General features: G+C 33.0%; 3 protein-coding genes across 3 annotated transcripts in view; 1 reads left to right on the forward strand and 2 right to left on the reverse strand.

The window, feature by feature from the left end:
• Positions 1 to 1,161, reverse strand: part of Rhp (rhophilin) — a 113,125-nt gene extending 111,964 nt beyond the window's left edge. The window contains exon 1 of the mRNA XM_068768892.1: positions 1,006 to 1,161. The gene's annotated coding sequence lies outside the window, so the exon portion shown is untranslated. The remainder of the gene's footprint in view (positions 1 to 1,005) is intronic.
• Positions 1,162 to 9,157: 7,996 nt separating this feature from the next.
• Positions 9,158 to 14,606, reverse strand: Fen1 (flap endonuclease 1). The gene is made up of 8 exons (XM_068768891.1): positions 14,456 to 14,606; positions 14,317 to 14,382; positions 13,991 to 14,194; positions 13,300 to 13,445; positions 12,643 to 12,810; positions 11,705 to 11,923; positions 10,695 to 10,844; positions 9,158 to 10,348 (listed from the first exon to the last, which is right to left on the reverse strand). The coding sequence occupies exons 1-8, from the start codon at positions 14,535 to 14,537 to the stop codon at positions 10,241 to 10,243; spliced, it is 1,143 nt and encodes a 380-aa protein (XP_068624992.1). The 5' UTR covers positions 14,538 to 14,606; the 3' UTR covers positions 9,158 to 10,240.
• Positions 14,607 to 15,046: 440 nt separating this feature from the next.
• LOC137925542 (plasminogen receptor (KT)) lies at positions 15,047 to 18,405 on the forward strand. The gene is made up of 4 exons (XM_068769001.1): positions 15,047 to 15,272; positions 15,341 to 15,471; positions 16,271 to 16,380; positions 17,341 to 18,405. The coding sequence occupies exons 1-4, from the start codon at positions 15,192 to 15,194 to the stop codon at positions 17,472 to 17,474; spliced, it is 456 nt and encodes a 151-aa protein (XP_068625102.1). The 5' UTR covers positions 15,047 to 15,191; the 3' UTR covers positions 17,475 to 18,405.
• The last annotated feature ends 17 nt before the right edge of the window (positions 18,406 to 18,422 follow it).

The following is an 18,422-nucleotide window of genomic DNA, read 5'->3' on the forward strand; positions in this document are numbered from 1 at the left end:
ATAAAACTAGTCTTTATCTATCGATCTTATTCGTATTTAGAATATCCAATAATTTTTTTTTATATATATGACCAGTGCTTATAGAAGACATATATATTTGGAACATATCATTAAAAAACTATTGCGATTATTAATATCAGACAGATTTTTAATGACCACCATAACTTTTCTATCCTGAAACTATATATATTTGTGGGCTTTCTCAAAGGCTGCTTACCTTGTCATAAAAGTGCCTTGTTTGTTTTCGTAAGGGCACGCCGAATGAAGATTCGCGATTTCGCTACAAAATCCGATCTAAACAGCGCAGGTTCTCTTTCTCTATATAAATGGCTAAAGAAGCATTTGCGTTAGTTTTACATTCACCATAAATTAAGTCGATATGGGTATTCATATGCCGTAAATTGAAATAAACTAAATATTCTCATATATCGTCTTTAAATAAAATCATATGCAAGTCATTTTAAAAACTGTATTAAAACCACTAATTTAAGAAATAGCTATTCAGGTTTCATACATGTCTTCTCACCAAAAGCTCTTAAACTTTATGCAAATAATGTCAAAATTTGTAGTTCATATTATTTTTCAAAACATTACAATAGGTACCAATATGATTTATTACGTTTCTACCTTCTACCTACTTTATATTTTGGGTACCGATTGGAGTTTTTTTATATTTTTTTAAACTGTACTACTTGCCATTCGTACATTAAAAATATTTTTTTATTTGCTAATCACGTTAAACGCTGCTGACACATTGCAAACAAGTAATGTAACTATTAAACAGCAAAAGAATGTTTACAAACGCTCCGTTAGTTCGAGAAATATGCGAACTAATTGCCAATGATCTTGTTTACATCGGATCTAAGTAACGTCTAACAAATGGACAACAATGAAGTTGATAGAGCACGTAGAACTAACGCGTACCTGATTATGTCGCAAGTGGATTGGTATTTTATCATAATTGTACAAATACTAATGGAATAATGACAAAAACAATTAGCCCACCTGCGTTACTCGAGGTATAGTTTCCAAAGCACATCACTAATCACTCAACTAAAATTAACACAACACGACATCGTATTTCGATGTTTGACGCAGAAAATGGCGGGAAAGCGAGGAAACGTCAATACGACGTCGCGATGCGCGCTCGACTGAGCTGTGTTGTTTATGCAAACGGAACCTTGCGTTTTAGGTTTTTCGGTTTTTGATTCCCGTTGCTTATTAGTTGTTAGCAACGGAACTGCATGTTCGCCTCGTATCGATCATGCTTCGACGTCGATTTGATCCATGAAAAAATTTGAGGTTAATGCACTTATATAATTAAACTACCGGCTTAAATAAGTTATTTATTTACCTATTTTTCTTATCACTAATCGCTTCACTATTTATTTTGCTACCATGGCCAATATACTATTTGCCTATGTTACTTTTTATTCCTTACAAATTACCTTACATTTAAATGGTTACTAATTTAGGTTATAATTTTTCTTGTAATTACTTCTCGGGATCTGACCGACGAATCGTCGCTGCCATTATCGTCTTGTCAGTTATTTATGTAAATATTATCTTCAATATATATGTGATATAGATCACAACTGATTTTTATTTCGAAGCCAAAGAAAAAGAAAGAAATATGTGCAAAATTGATTTTTAACAGATACGCAAAAATACTGGTATAATCACTAATACTAAGAAGTTTTACCCACCCGATGTTAATCAGTGTTTTACTCCTAGCGGGGTACATTTATAATTTACTACAACCTCTAAAAAAAAATTAAAATCTTTATTGAAATTTAAGAAATGCATAAACACCAGTTACTAGAGGCCCACGAGTTAGGCAGAGCCTGTATTATGAAATAACATATTAATCGACTACAGATAAAATAGTTTTATAGTACCGTTTTTGGTATCACACTATCACTGCTGCCCAAATGGCAGATTCCGCGGATTATTTGGCCAATCCTGTTCATAGCATTTTTTAGGACAGGAACTTCTACTTCATTGATTCTGACTTTTTTGTTTGTATACTACTCTTTCATTGTTCTCAATTTATTTCATTCCTTTTATTCTCCAGTCCTTTACATTATCTAACTTATCGTATGTAATTATACATTGTATACATTAATTCCGTGCATCGCCTTACATTCTTCACATTTCATACAACATTGCATTACAGTTACATTTTTATTTAAATAATATTTACAAATTTTTATATTGTTTTTAATAAGTCCAAAGTATTAATATTTAAAATAATTTAAATTTAGCTATAGTAAAGTTTTAATTATGACTTGGAGCCTTCTCGATTGGAGTGTTTTTTTTGTTTTATGCTCCAGTTTTTGGGGCCTTTCGTACTCCCCATCATATTGAGGACATAGACCCTTTTGTTTGGAATATTTTTACTACTTTATGTTTTACTATCACTTTACTCTGTCTGTTTACTATCTCTATTGCTTATCTTCTATTTTTTACATTTTTTATCCATTCTCTTACCACTTATTCAGGTCCATTCACACCTCGCCTCCCTTCCTTCGCCACACGCTTTTGATGTATCACAGTACAGTTTCAATTTAGATTTTTATTTAATACTTTTTTATTGCGTTTTATCTCATTTTAAGCACAATTTTGTTTAATTTTTGATATATATTATTTCTATATTTTATTTATTCTAATTTACATTTTATTATCTTGTCCTTATTATTACCCGACCTGCTCATTTCCTTCCATTAGGGTGGCGATAGTGCAACTCAATAAGGATGTCTTAAATTACACAAAATTTAGGTGTTAAGAGCTTACTTTTATCTGTGGAATTTATCATGTGTCTGTCACTATTTTTCATGCGAGTATTTAAATTATTAATAAATTATTAGACATCATGCCATTGAGAAGCAACTGTATGAATAGCAATTTTCTTTTACATTAAAGATAGTTCGCACAACTCTTGTGTAAAATAATCAGTAAAACGAAATGCAATGAAATTAACTAAAATTAAGGTGTCGAGTCGGATTAACGATAATTATGTGATTAAAAAGTTTGTAAAACCTTTTACGCTTCAAATTGAATATAATAGATCGTAGATGACGTGGATAATTCCATCTCAAACTCTCCGCGAGAAAAATTGGACATACAGGTCAAAAACTCGGTATGTATCATTAATTGCTTCATCAATCATGAAAATGGCACAGAAAATATTTATCTGTTGTAAAAAATTATGGTGCCTGTTCTATTTTTCAATAATAATATGTGCTATGTATACGCACGTATAAAAGTAAAATTTAATATGAATTCGTTACAAAACATTAATTTTAAAAACTTTATGACATAAGAATATTTAAAAGCATTGTTTTATTTCGACTACTTACCCAATACATTAAAAGTGAAATTAAATTTAAATGTGGGTAATTGTAATAAAATAATTGCTACTTGACAATAGACATTTAGTTCTGTTATATTTAGCAGCACAACGTGTGTATTTCACATCCAGTGAAGCCTTAGCGACGCGGAAAAACAAGTAGATACACAAACATATATTATTAAATAATGACTCCTTGAATTTATCCAATTCAATAATTCTGTACGTTTTTGGATTAAAACTAATTTGTACAATTCCACAGTTAACGTGATGTTAAATAAAAAATTATTCTTACATATGTGGAGATAATGTCGGTCCTTGTAATATCTGACAAATTTTTAATTATTCTTTAGTGTGCTCAACGTAATAATGACAAACAGGGTATTATTTTTAAATAAAAAAACAATTGAATAAATAAATAAAAAAGAAGAAATTAACCACAAGAATGTAAACAAAATATAATTAAAAATTACCTACATAATAAACGAAACTAATTGTTAAACACTATGTACTAATTGTTGGAAGGTATGAATAAATTTGGCGATTATAAACAATGTCTAACTCGTCGCGTTTCCAGTCAGGGACTTTTTATTTCACGTCGCAGTTGTTCCAATAAGTCAAAGGGTTGCACTTCCGAAGCGAACTTTGATAGAAGGATTATAAAATCTGCGTCAAAAGCATCTCCAAGAACATCTCCAAAGAAACGTCCCTTCATATCAGAGATATCACCCATAAAGATGTTCGAGGACAAACCAATGGAGAGGCGATATTCCATTTCTTCGCAATCTTCCGATGATATTGATAAGCATTACCGAAGTCTGTTAACGAAAAGAACGCCGTCACATGCGGCAACTGTACTTGCTGAAGATAAGCCTTCGGGAGTACGATCGCAAAGCACATCCTCTAAGAAAATTGTGCCAAGTGATCCGGACACATCAGTCAAGAGAAAATACAACACCCGTTCACATTCCTCCGTGAACTTTAAAAAGAGGAGACTAGAGAGGCTTAGTTCCTCTCATGTGGCATCAGGCAGTGGTCTGAGCACAATGTCGACTACAAGTAAAGGGAATCTAATCTTTTATACGCCCCTCTTCGCGTTTACAAGTTTCGCGATAACCATCATAGTCGGAGTCAAGAATCGCCCTGTAATTGGTTCACTTAATTGCAAGTCGTTCCTAATAAGCCTATCATATCATGTTTATTAGTCTCTGTCGCTTTAGCCGTACTTTCAAAGCATATTTAAACAATATTATTAATTTTTAGCTATCTACTATCAAAAACTTTTTAACTCTAATGTTAGTTAAAAAAAAAAACAGTGCAAGAGGCAAATGCTTCGACTGGTCACGGTAATTTCGATTCGATTTCTTTTAGTCAAAGGGCAAATGATAATCACTGTATTCCTAAAGTCAATGAATTGTCAATCTTTCAAGTTATTTGTAACAAATACATATAATTTATTATCGCTAAATCCTGCGTTTATTTTAAAGAAAATGTATTGAATATTATGGGCTAAATCGGATATTACAATTGAGAAAATTCATTTTGACACAAAAACTAAGTAACGCATATCGGTTTTAAGCTTAATAATTAATCTATCAATATTATTTTGTCTTCATATATTCACAGCGCCCTTATGGTTCTGGGATGACAACCATCGGCCGAAAAGCACACCTTAAGCACCTTAAGGATTTACGGGTCTGTGGACAGACGGTAAACCTTTGGAAGACGCTGAATGAAGTCCGCCCTAAAACATTATTATTAGAAAGCTATGTGGAAGACCCTAGGCTATAGATTTCTATAGGACTGACAAAAGTGGCTTGCAACCGTCACCTACCGGCAACTTTAACACAGTCACCTATCTACCTCATGGATCGATTTCGAACTAAGCACTTGCCGGACTGTAGTCTTCACTCTAAATCCTTAAAACTCCAACGGCCATCTGTTTTGCTCGACATATGGTATGCCCACTGTCATTTTCACTTGCACATCCATTGAGCTATGTCGCCAATTGTCGTTGGTTTACGGATAAAAGCATGGTTCACAGCTAAAATGATGATGATAAATCAAATTTATTGATTATTTTGTCACTTATAGCTGGTAGCCATTAATAACTGCCGCCACTGCGCTGTCTGGCCGTTTCTAAACTTTAAATACGTGAATTAGGTTTATTCAAGATGAAACAAAATGTTCGCAAAAGAAGCCGTCCATGGGCCGCTCGCGTTTAATAACTGCCGCCACTGCGCTGTGTGGCCGCTTCTAAACCTTTAGTACGTAAATAGTGTAATTCGGGATGAAACAAAATGTTCGCAAATTTTGCTCGATATATGGTATGCTCACTGTCATTTTCACTTGCACATCCATTGAGCTATGTCGCCAATTGTCGTTGGTTTACGGATAAAATTATGTTTCACAGCTAAAATGATGATGATAATTTTAATTTATTGATTATTTTGTCACTTATAGCTGGTAGCCCAGAAACTTCTTTGCGAGAGCAAGAAGCAGTGGCGCGAGGAGACCCGCAGCATGGTCAGGGACATGCTGGTTAACATGGTCAAGTTGATGGACACCAGATTTATCGATCTGGACAAGGAGGTATACTATCTATGGAGGTATACTATCTTACTATAACCCAAAAGATCTCTTCGTAAGTCAGTAACATTGACGATGGCATAAAACTCGATTGCTTCATAGACTAATAAAGTGCAAGTAAGAAAATAGTGTCTCATTCTTGACACTCGATCTGACGTCATTAGATCAATCGTCATCATCGTTCCAGCCGTTTGACAACCGCTGCTAGACATCTTCATATATTTTGTGCGTACGGTTTTACCTTTACGTTAATTTTAATAAATTAAAGAAAAACCGTTCGCCTTATTATTAACGTGCAATGCGGCACTCAGGCCTCTCCCATAAATTTCAAGTAGAACTGGTCGGAAGCAGCACGCGTCTAGCGTCTTGCTATAATTTTAACAAAGTCAGCTATACACCTTGTGCGTAATAGTCCTACGCTGTGCTCGCCGGTTCGTGGTCTGCAGTCTCCACCTTAAAGCCCCAACAGCCATCTTTTGTTTTCTATATAGCCTGTCATTTAATTATGTCATAGTAAATCAGAAAGTCGCGTTCATGTCGAACAATTGAACTAAGATCTACACGGCAAATAATTGTCTCATCATTATTTTAACCGCAAGAAATCCATTTCTGTATATAGTTTTTACGCATAGATTTCCATAGGGAACCTATTAGGTATAGTTCCTCTATGCATTTTCCGACGGTTCTATAAGGATGCCTGTTCACCCTGTGGTTAACGTCTTTCTCTGCGTTTCCTGGTTCCTGGTCTTCATTAAAAAACCTTATAACGACTACGGCCATCAGTCGGCGCTGTGACCTGTTCACTACCACTTCAACTTGCTAACTAGTTGGGCTACAGATGTTCGTCTACAGATCTCCTCATTCATTATTAAATATATAGAAGTCCTAAGGACGGAGAGGCCCTGACTCATTCACTGACTCTGAGCTTTCCGATAAGTTAAGCAGACAAAGCAATATTACATTATTGGGTGTATGGTAATAAGCCAGAGATCGATATCACTTAATAAATATTTTTTCCTTTCAATCAAGACCAAAACGGCGCTCGTGAAATAACTTATTCTTACATGTTATCGACGATACTGGTGTGTATTTCGACCTGAATGTAGATACTAGAACTAGGCCGTATTCTCAACAAATGCAATCAATTCGTTATTATCCTACTGAAATACAATCACGTCTCTGCTCGTCGATTGGATTTCAAGTGGTTATCTTAACTCCATGCTTGCAATTTCTTGATTTGAACCATAACAGAAACTTACGGTTGTCAAATAATCTTTTATTACTTTGTTCTTCGCATAAATCTGATTTCGTTCATTTTTCTTTTCTTGACCAATCGTTCTGCTTTGGGATGCACTTCTCCTTGGAAATGAAGAGTCAGAAAACCAGTATATGTTTTAAAAAGAAGGTTCGAGATCGACATAACTCTCAAATAACGAAATATAACATTTACGTCTATACTATACCCTTCTGTTTAAGTGCGTTTATAAGTAATTATAAATGTAGTTTATATATACAGGGTGTTACATAGAAGAGTACATGTTTTGCAGGTGGATAGAATAAGTCTACACAAATATTTTTTAGTGTACCATGGTCTGATACGTTTTAGTTTTTTAATTATATTGACAAAACCGGATTTCTGCAAAATTGCTTTTTTTTTGTAATATATATACTTTTTTATTATTCCTTAAATAGGCACATAATCCGTAATAGAATCAAAATGATTTAACTTATCTAATAACAAAAACAATCGTGTTCTAAGCAAAAGAAACAATACAAAAAAAATTCTTATTGTTTTATAAATTTCAGTGCGTCTTTACAAAAAAACGTGCTTTTGAAAAATAATTCAAATTATTTTGAAAAGTAGTTCGTCTTCTTCCCTTTCTTTTAACGTATGAAACATGATACACCTATAACTTACAGAATTAAAATGCCGAAAAGTCTGATAGATAGTTATATGACGAAATACAGGAATTCGTAAAGCTTAAACCAAAGTTAATTTTGTTAACAATTTATTTGCTTATTCTCACTGATAATTAAAATGATTACGAACATATTCTCGCGCACGCCTTACCTCGGTTGTGGTAACACAGAGTTATATTTTAACTTTTATAATTATTTATCAATTGGTCTCTATTATTGATAGTTTTTTTTATCATAGACGAATTCTTTCAATCTACCCCACACATAAAAGTCCAGGGCAGTCAAATCAGCAAATCTGACGGGCCATTGGAAAGGCCGATTTCATCCAATCCATCTATTTTTTTTAATTGGCATTTAAATATTGTTTTACATTGGACGAATAGTGAGCCGGGTATACATCTTTCCGGTAAATCATGTTTGATATTAAATTAAGCAGGTCTTCGTGTAAATTCGACAAATGATAACAACTGTGGGTACATGGCGCCATTCAAACTGTCGGGCATGCAATGAGGTCTTAATCCTTAAATGCAAAATGATGAAAACCTGCAACATACCACTTAAACGGCATATGTAGCAGTACATGTATAGCGTTTTATAAGTGCAACACAAAGTTTTTCAATTAATATAAAAATATTTATATATATTTCTATTTTCCCTACATTGTAGTGTACTTATCTGTATGACATATATATTTTTTAAGTTTAAATAAAAGTCATGCATTTATGGGTTAAGTGGAACGCCCTCAAAAGTGCAGAATTTTCTAAGTTTCTTTGGAAGCAATGTAAAAATTGTGATTCAAAAAATATCATTAATAAATATGTTTGGCGCCAACATTGTCACTCCACTTTCTTTAATCATAAAAATTAAATTTCTAATAGATTCAGGCGTTACTTTGCGGAAGTCCATCCTAAGAAAAGGACTAATGTACAGCTACTTCCGCTATGTAGCAGTAGACGTGCAATAAAGTGCACCGCCCGCCAGCCCACAGATAAATGCGCATGCGGCAAATAATGCGAATTACACCACTACCAGCGTTAAAACACTCGACACGAGTTTCACCCCTCCACGGGGCATCCTCAGGAGTAATGTTACACCGATTAGTGCCAAACAAAGTCTTTTATTATTCATTTTTGCAAAGGCGCTTAACATCCTTGCCTGCCAACTGCCCAGAACTGGGATTCAAAGAGATACCCATATAGCATAACTTCTTTTACGACCTTGTACGATCAATTTTAGGTTCGAAAAAAAAAACAAATTCATGAATTAATATAATCGAAATATACATTTCTGTCAGAAGGTATAGTCAAATGAATCTACAGCAACAATTTTTATTATCCAAGCTTTCTTATCCGGCCCCTTTGTAAGTGTACAATAAAATATTTTGCCATAGTTAACCATCTTGTAACAATTTAAAAATGTCTAATTTTTAATATCTTAATGTCCTCATTTATGAGTCCATAATTCACAGAATGATGGCAAAAACTATTCATTGATCTTAAAACATTAGATAAGTACAATGTCAGTTATAAACATAGATCCAATCTTTAGTTGCATTTTCATTTATAATTAAAAAGTTTGCTTATAATGGAAAGCATTTCTGTAATGAAAGTCCTGAATTGCGAACGGGCACGACACATCTAACTACAAACATATTTCACAAGGTCACAGAAATAGTACCTTTATTCAACTTATTAATAACATGAAGCCGTGTCCATATTTTATTAACGAAAACATTAATGAAATATATATTTACACTGTGATCAAAAGGTGTGTAAAATTGTCATTTAACACTCCTGGACATTACGAAGGCAGGTAATATTTTTTCCTAAGTTGGAAGAACTTTCTATAAAATTTACCAAGTGTCTGTCAAAAGTTGGAATATCATTTCAGTCCAAACGATTTTAAATAATGTTTTGTGGCTGAAACATTTCAAGTCTCATTTGGTTTTTAATTTTTTTTCGGTTCTTTGCAACTTTTTTGCTAAAAACTCAACTTATATTGTTACACAACCACTGTATTCGCCTGATTTGGTTCCATGCGACTTCTAGGTATTCTGAAAAAAGACAAATTCAGGGACGCAGTTTTGACACAATGCGTAGATAAAAACAGAATCGAAGTTCTTGAAGACAAAGAAAAGGAATATTCCGACTGTACCTAGGACTGGAAAAAGCTTTAGCAAAAGTGCGTTTTATAGGAATAAACGGAATTTACTTTTTTTAACCAAATTCATCTTACTTTTTGATCACAGCATTATTACATACTCTATTTATAGTTAGCCTATATATGAATATTTAATGAGAAATTCAGTCCAGCTGCATATATACTTAGAAAAACTTAATCAATATTTCATAACTTGTTTACAATATTTTATAGCTTTTCTGTTCATTTCGGCTTCCTCCCTCTACCACCACCAGTCTTTGCCTTTTTATTTGCTGCATTTTTCTTGTCCTCTTCCGCTTTTCTTTTAGGATTTGGCGTAGTAGATAACACCTGCACAGTTAATAATGATTAAGCCCTGTATTCAGAGGTACAGAATAAGCAAGTAGTAATATTAATATTCTTATATCATAATAGTAGGGGTACCTACTATGTAGAATCATCAGCGACTTCCCAATATTGGAACCAATATGTTCTGGAGTGGTAACTACGAGCCGGTATATGCGGCGCGGTTAAGTAGGGAACAGGTAGACCAACGATATAGTCAAGGTCAATGGAAGGCGCTGGATGCGAATATGGCCTTTGGGGGAGGCCTATAGCTTGGAGCAGGCATCTATGGGTTTAATGATGATGATGTAGAATCATGAAAAGTATAGATATCTAATAATGTGTTTAATACCTTAAAGAAACCGTCGAGCCTTCCTTGCGTGGTGCCAGTCCTGGCCTTCATAAGTTTCTTCGCACCATTCCGCACGCGGTCTTCATTAAACTGTTTATCTCCACATAGAAACTTGACAAGGCCATCTTCATCAGGGTCGGTCCATTTAATCTGATAGTCAAAAACACCAAATTTAATTTCTATTATTATTTAAATCATAATGAAATTTAATTTTTTCAATATTATGTCTTTGCACTACTGGATATTGACATTTTATTTTTATATTGACAGATTATCTTGAGCAAATACTTTGTGTAATAAAGCCTTTGCTGATTTTCAAAAATTTGCACAACAATCACGACGTAAAATAAGGAAACCGAAGAGTTTTGTTATAAAATCCAGCATGTCGGAAAGCTGGTTACTAAGGCTTGCAGACTATTAATGAGAACTGGTTCATAGCCACTGAATTCTCTATAAAATGTCACTATTTGACATATACTTGTATTCGTTGAATTTGTGCAATACATAAATATTTAATAATGACAGATTTTCAAAATATATTTTAAGAAATCTATAAAAGATATAATAGTCATATGTGACGATTCCGACATGTGGTCGCTTACAATGGTCCTCATAAGATTCAAGGTCCGGAAAGGACTATTCTAGCATTGTCATTGCGAGATCGAATCATAAATGAAGATCTACAGAAGAACACAGGTCACACAGGTAGCTTGAAGAATTTGCTCATCTGAAGTGGCTGTGGGCCTGGGCTGTGGTAGCACTTCGCTCGTGCCGATGCTGGACCGAACCGATGCCGGAGTGAACGGAAGGTTCTCAAGTGGCCACCACGAGCCGGTAGACGCGCCGTAGACAGGCCTTTACTAGGTGCACCAATGACAATTAAGAAAATCGCTGGACACAGGCAGCATATGACCTGTCATCATGGCGATCTTTAGGGGGGCCTGTGCCTTGTAGTGAGCATCTATTGGCTGAAAAAAGAGAGGTTGGTCAGAAATTTTATAAAAACCTACTTCAATATCCTTTGGATCTTTCACTTCAGGTTCAATAAAAAGTCTTCTCGCATTCTCAAAGTCCCAGCTTTCAGGTGGCTGGTACTTGTTAGTGTCAATGTTACGGAGCACTTCCTCAACTGATCGGTGTTGCCTTATGAGTTCTATCGCTCTCTTGGGTCCAATACCACGGATTGAACCGCAGTAATCACAGCCCAATAAGATGCAAAGGTCTATGAACTGAAAAATTAAATATTTTTTTATTAATTTGTTACAAGTTGGATGGGTCCTTAAAAATGTGATTGTAAACATGCAATAGTGGCTGGATAGGTTGCACAACTACTGAAATAATTACTTTTTTAATACTCTTAGTTTGTTATATAAAATTTTGAATTGTTTCAATTGAAACCTATTAAAATTACAAATCTAATTTAAAGCTTAAAATTTACAAATTAATGTGATTTAAACAAATAGCATTTTATGTTATGGGTAGACACTACATTCTGAAAAATATAAGATAAATATTTATTTCACATCACAATGACGCACACACAATTACACATATGTAGGCACTTTGGGAAAATATATAACAACACTAAGAAGTCAGAATCAAGTGTATTTAAGGCAGTCCAAGGGCTAGTAGAGGATTGCTTGGTGGGGAATTATGATTTTCAAAGAACATTTCAAATATAGTGCATAAATTTGAAAAGATTGTTATTAGTTATATTGCAATTATTAATAATAGTGTAATTTTAATAGTAGTACACAAGTACACAATTCTTCCTTGCCCCATGCTTTATCTGTGTGCATAAAAATGGAGAGAGGTATGATCGGTAAATTAAGCCAAAAGAGTCTCCACATAGCCCAATAACAAAAAAAGTAAAAATAAATTCCTACATCAAAACAAAATATGATAAAACAAACACAGATTAATTAAAATTAAGTAGCAGATATAATACCTCATTGTGATTAAGTTCAAGTCCTTTAAGCACCTGGTCCAGATGGAATTCCTGTACAGGCATTTTCCTTGCCTCTGAAAAAGTGAGATGACGAAGCAGTACATTAGCACCAAATGTTAGTGCGTCCATATCTTCAGTTGCAGTTGCATAGACTTTACCAGATTTCACCTGTAAAATATATTTTTCAGTTGATATCAGTGAAACCTATAGGTATATCATTTATTACAGTCGAAAGGCCCCCACTAAAAGGCAATGGCCTCTTAAATTATTATTCATGCCCTAGACTTAAAAATATACATTATAGATATGGTTGCAATTGAACCAAAATACCACAAAACCTGAAGACACTGGTCTAAGACCAGTGTGTGTTGCCAGAGATAACTTATGGATTTGATTCATAGTTGCAAATGGAAGGCTGATTGTTACCTAGAGCTTGTAGACATGATGATGATTGCTTTAAAATTTTATGCTTTAAACCTTTTATTGGCAATGAGCTACACATTTTCCTTTTAAACTTTTGAACCTATAATCAATCACCTGTATTATTAATAATTAAATTACACAAGGTACATGATTCCCAGAATCTTGCCAAAGACTCAATTTAATTATAGTCCAGAATTAAAATGACTGACAAAAGGTATAGTAAAGCATACTAACTAGAGCTGCACACTGGGCCTCTGCTTCACAAGGCGCCTCTACAACAGGTATACCCATCAGCTTAAGAAGCTCCCTTGCCTCTTCACCATGCTGTTTCGTTACCTTTACTAAGCGACGGTTAAACTTCTCAATTGATGCTTGGTCACCTATGAAGTTTTACTTATTTCAAAATGAATCTCAAGACATTTGCATGAAAAATCGGCAGTATTTGCATGTGACATCATTATCTATCATCTTACAGAGGAAACATGTATGTAAGCTCCTGACCACTAAGTCATCTGGTTCTCTTGGTTGTAACAATTTTCACCCAAATTCCATAAAAATTACTAGTATACATAATATTCTATAAATCAACATTGATAAGGCAGGTAATGTAATACCAAAAAATAAAAAACCATTACATTTAATTAAATCATAATCATTCTACTGAAATTGTACTCAATTAGGTACTCTGTGATTTTCTTTTCATTACTATGATGACAAAGCTTTACTTTAACTGTCTTTTTACTTTTAAGTTGATTTGAACAACCTTTTTAGAACCAAAAGGTAAAATTAGAAATTCAATGGCCTCATAATAAAGAAAAATTGTAAATGTCCATGTCCTCAATTATTGATGCATGTTACAGCATGAAAATCATAAATAAATCGTAAAATTAACATTTCTTAAGCTTTAGTAAAACTATCAACACACCAGCATCTGTAGCCTTTTGCAATTCTTTTTCTGCTTCCTCTCGTCTTTCTGCTCTCTTGTTCAGTTGATGTGACTTCATGTCTGGTGGTTTTCCATCGAAAACGTATACCGGTTTAATCCCATTCTCTACGAGTCTGATTGTACGGTAAAACGTTCCCATTAGATGTGAAGTGGTCTCACCATCAACTGATGTTAATTGTGCTCCTGTTGAATAATAATTAAAGTACGATAGGACGGATAGAAACACAAAAGACGTAAACGTTCAAGATCGTAATGGAAATTTTAAACAATTTTAAACATACGTCGTCACTTATTTTAAGTCATACCTTCACTTCGTACAGCTATTAAGAATTGGTACAAACTCATAGACGCATCGATAGCCACTTTACGACCTGTAAATAATAAATATATTTAACAAATAATCCAATTTCCAAACTGTGGCATAGACTTAAACAATGTGTTTACCGAAGTAATTTTTTATTTCCATTTCCTTTACAGCTTGTGGTGCTATATCTGCAATTAATTTTGATAAACCTAAAATACCCATCTTTGGCGATTTGAAGTGATAGTAAATTTGTTTTCTTTTATTAAAACCGGCTGGAATTTCTTGGCGCGTATTTTGACAAGATCGGATTATGGAAACGATTAAGTGTTACCATAAATAAAAATTTATACAAGAATATATTTTACAAAAGCAAAAACGTTTTTGTTTATTTTTAACTTTAAATACATTTTATAACGTAAAACATCTCTCTTGCCCTCAACTTGAATTAGTCTAATTTATTTTGTGATTGGCCTAAAATTTCTAGCCAATATTACAAGGACGATTACAAAATATAGTATGTTATTGTAATATAAGTAATCTTATATATATTGATATATGTAATAAATTTTGTGATATTAAATTGCTTCAAAACTGAAAACCCAGATGCAAACAATAAATTACCACATGACGTATAAAATCAATATTTCTGTCCCTGTCTTACTATTAATCATCTCTTTATATTCACTGTATATATCTAAAAACTATAGAAAAGTAAACAAAAACTATTTTCAGGAATAATCTATTTATTAATCAGTTATATTTGACCTAAAATTAACGACATTAATATAAAATAATCCCTAAGCTTAGATAAAGATTAGCTTCTGTAACTGACTACTGTTTGTGTTTGTACTTTTATCAAGACATTAATAAATAAAAATGGGTGGATTCATTTCTATAAACGTAGAAGAAAACTACAGAAAAAATGAAAAATTTCTACAAAGTCTCAATGAGATTGCGGTAGGTATTGGCAGTATTCTGTTATGTTAATCAATAGAAACTTTTGAATAATGCATCCTAACTTTCAGATGGAAAGACAAATTCAATTGCAATTTCAAATGCAAGAAAGGCAAAAAGCACTTCAAATTGCAACAAGTCGCGATATATTTCTATGGTTTACTGCATTCAATTTTACAGCGGCTGGAGGTTTACTTACTGGGTATGTTACTTATTTCCTAAATTATTTGTTAGACACACTTTTATTAAACAATAAATAAAATCTGTTGGCGAAAAACTTTTATAATAATGTTAGTACTTAATGAGGGCAATATTATTATCATCACTTTAGCTAAACAATGTTCACTGCATGCACCCTTTAGATTTCTAACTAAATAAGTTAAAAGTGGCTTGAAACCAACCAGCATTTTCTGAAGTCACCTGTCCCTCTTCTGGCTGGACATTCTGTGCAGTGCTTGCTGAAAATATTATAGTCTCACTAATTTTTAAGAAAAAAATATTATTGTATCTTAATTGAAAATATAGTTCCCCATTATGCCCAATTATATTTGTTCAAAAAAAAGAAAGAGAGAGAGAAAGAGTAAAATAACAAAGGGTAGGTGGAGGTAAAATATTCATTTATATAATAATACATTATAATATATATAATAAAAATGTATTTTCTTACAAGGTCCTAGTATTAATTATAATTATATTAAAACACAAGTATCCATCACCTAATGATGGTATCCATCCTACTGGTTGTCTTGCTGATGACTATCACCCAGTGAACTAAATGTGTGGCTATATTTATGTTATAAAACAGCAAGCTAATTTCTTTACACCTATATCACTTATACCTAAAAATATAAACATAGATATTACAACTTCCTCAAAAATAAGAGTTTAAGTATGTTAACAGTAGTTCTTGGCAATATATGCTACTGAAAATATTATTAAAGTTGTTAAAAGCTAATAAAAAGAATAACAAAATTATTTATTCATGCAAAATTATTTTACAGTTTCAGAAGGACAAAGCGTACTTACCTGTTGGCACCTCTTGTACCATTAACATTTGTGAACTTGTACTATTGGGATCTTGCATATGGAAACAAATTGCACAGGATTAGAAGTAAGTTCTCTTGAATTGAATATTTACTACTTACATGTCCCACTAGGGTGGTGCTTCCTATCACTAAATACACAGGATATTAATAAAACTCCTAAATTTTTAATATGTAAACTAAAACAAAAACTGTTAACCTCAAGCCGGCTTCTACAAGTTTATTAGAGTAAAGGTGGCCAAGTTTAAATATTAATAAGTTACTGTAAAAAATCCTTTGCACAAATTCTTTATAGTAACTTATTTTGTAAACTCCATCTTGAATCACGACTCATGCTTGCTCACAAACAACAAAGACAAAGTTAATGGGCTCCTAGAAAAGATTTTAAGTTTGTACTTTGGGTATTTATTTTTTTGACTTGGTGTAAAAGAATAAGATTAGGTGTTGTAAATTATTTCATATACCAAAACATTTACAGATTTTGAATTGATAAATAAAAATGAAAAGATTTTGAAGGATTATTTTAATCCTACAATTACAATCAATTGTGCAGAGGTGGACAGGCAACACAATTAAGGCAGTGGGAAGCTGGATGGGCGAGAAGCTGGTGCAAGACCAGTCACAATGCCAATCTTTGAGCAGATCTTCATCTTGCAGTGAGCATCTATCGGCTGATATGATAATGATGATGAGCTGATTTTCATCGCTCCTCAGACACCCATTAATCAGAATGCTACTCATATTGAGAGATCCAACCAAAGTTCCTTCTTAAATGCCCTTTTGGATGAAGGCTTTGCTTTGCTTCGAAGGCTTGGTGACATCTTAAATGTGCAAGTTTTATGGTATAGAAGTCAGTTACTATATGAAAGGCTTTGAAGGAGCACACTCAAGGTTCTGCCATCTTTTATCGGAGGAAACTGTATTTGTTAATTAGGCCAATAGTACATGTAAAAACATGTAAAATCTTGTTTATATCTTTCTCAAATAACATCAGCACCCATTTAAATGATTGATTTGTTTTGTTACAGTGGAAGCAGAACATATAATGTCTCACGAGTCAGACATGTTGGAGTTACCGTGCGGTCTACCTTCGCCTTCTTCTGTCGATCAAGGCCGTTTGGATGCTGAAGAAAAGAAGAAAATTCATCCGCCTTTACCTTAAATTATGTACAGTAAGCCAGTTGTTCCGTGCCTTAATTTTAAGGCCTAATAATTGCAAATGTTTTATTGCTAGAAAAATATTTAATATAATTTTAAGTACTATATAAGGAATTGTTGCTATTAAACATTTATGTTTTATTTCTATATATTTTTGATGTTATGTTTAAATGTATTGTATTTTTAAGTTTTTAAGAATGTTAATTTATTACATCATGAAAGAGAATATATTAGTTTTAAGTGGTTAAAGAGAAAACAGTGAATCCCATAAATCAACCATAAGCCAAAACCAGTTGATAAAACTGAATAGTAACACTAGGAAAATTAATTTTGCTTGACGTTTATTTATGAGAAACTTGTATGTAAGTTATCAATTTTAATAAGTTAGCGCTTTATTACCTTAAAATGCTTTAAATTTTTTATAAGACATTGCGTAAATACGTATATTACATTTTAGTGTGGTTTATATAATAATTACTATATAGTAATAATTGTTAATGTCTTGAAATCTTTACATAATAGCACAGCTTTTTAATAGACGCCTAAGGTGTTTAACAGTTAATCATACGTCAATTAAGAATAAATTATAATATTTAATAATTATTGTTTGTGATATATTCATTAAAAGTAAGTCTTAATGCTGTTTAATAAAGGATTCCTATAAAATACATATTTCTAGTTCAAAGTCTTAAGTATGACGAGTAAAGGCTAACTATGATGATCATCATCTATAATTAAATTTTTAAAATAGTATCTTTGATTTATATCACGAAGGTTAACATTAACAAGTTATGTATATTTAATGTGATTGATGTGATGCTGCTAGCCGATTTTGGCTTTGTGCAGTTTCGTCAAAGTTGAGCTCATGGAATGCTGTTTCCGTGAGAATTTATCCTGGACGACCACTTATATCATCGATGATGACTTGTGTACAACTGTTTAACTTAAATAA

Source organism: Battus philenor, unplaced genomic scaffold (assembly GCF_028537555.1).
Source record: "Battus philenor isolate CCGP_79_NKW_IND1 unplaced genomic scaffold, ilBatPhil1.0.hap1 SCAF_27, whole genome shotgun sequence".
NCBI classification, from domain to species: domain Eukaryota; kingdom Metazoa; phylum Arthropoda; class Insecta; order Lepidoptera; family Papilionidae; genus Battus; species Battus philenor.

Bases quoted from the DNA above. Each gene is read 5' to 3' on its own strand.
- Fen1 (XM_068768891.1), bottom strand. From the start codon at position 14,537: ATGGGTATTTTAGGTTTATCAAAATTAATTGCAGATATAGCACCACAA. The intron at 14,195-14,316 runs GTATGACTTAAA...ATTATTCAACAG, and splicing joins AATAGCTGTACGAAGTGAAG to GAGCACAATTAACATCAGTT. The intron at 10,845-11,704 runs GTAGGTTTTTAT...TTTGACTATCAG, and splicing joins AAGATCCAAAGGATATTGAA to ATTAAATGGACCGACCCTGA.
- LOC137925542 (XM_068769001.1), top strand. From the start codon at position 15,192: ATGGGTGGATTCATTTCTATAAACGTAGAAGAAAACTACAGAAAAAAT. The intron at 15,273-15,340 runs GTAGGTATTGGC...CCTAACTTTCAG, and splicing joins AAAGTCTCAATGAGATTGCG to ATGGAAAGACAAATTCAATT. The intron at 16,381-17,340 runs GTAAGTTCTCTT...GTTTTGTTACAG, and splicing joins CAAATTGCACAGGATTAGAA to TGGAAGCAGAACATATAATG.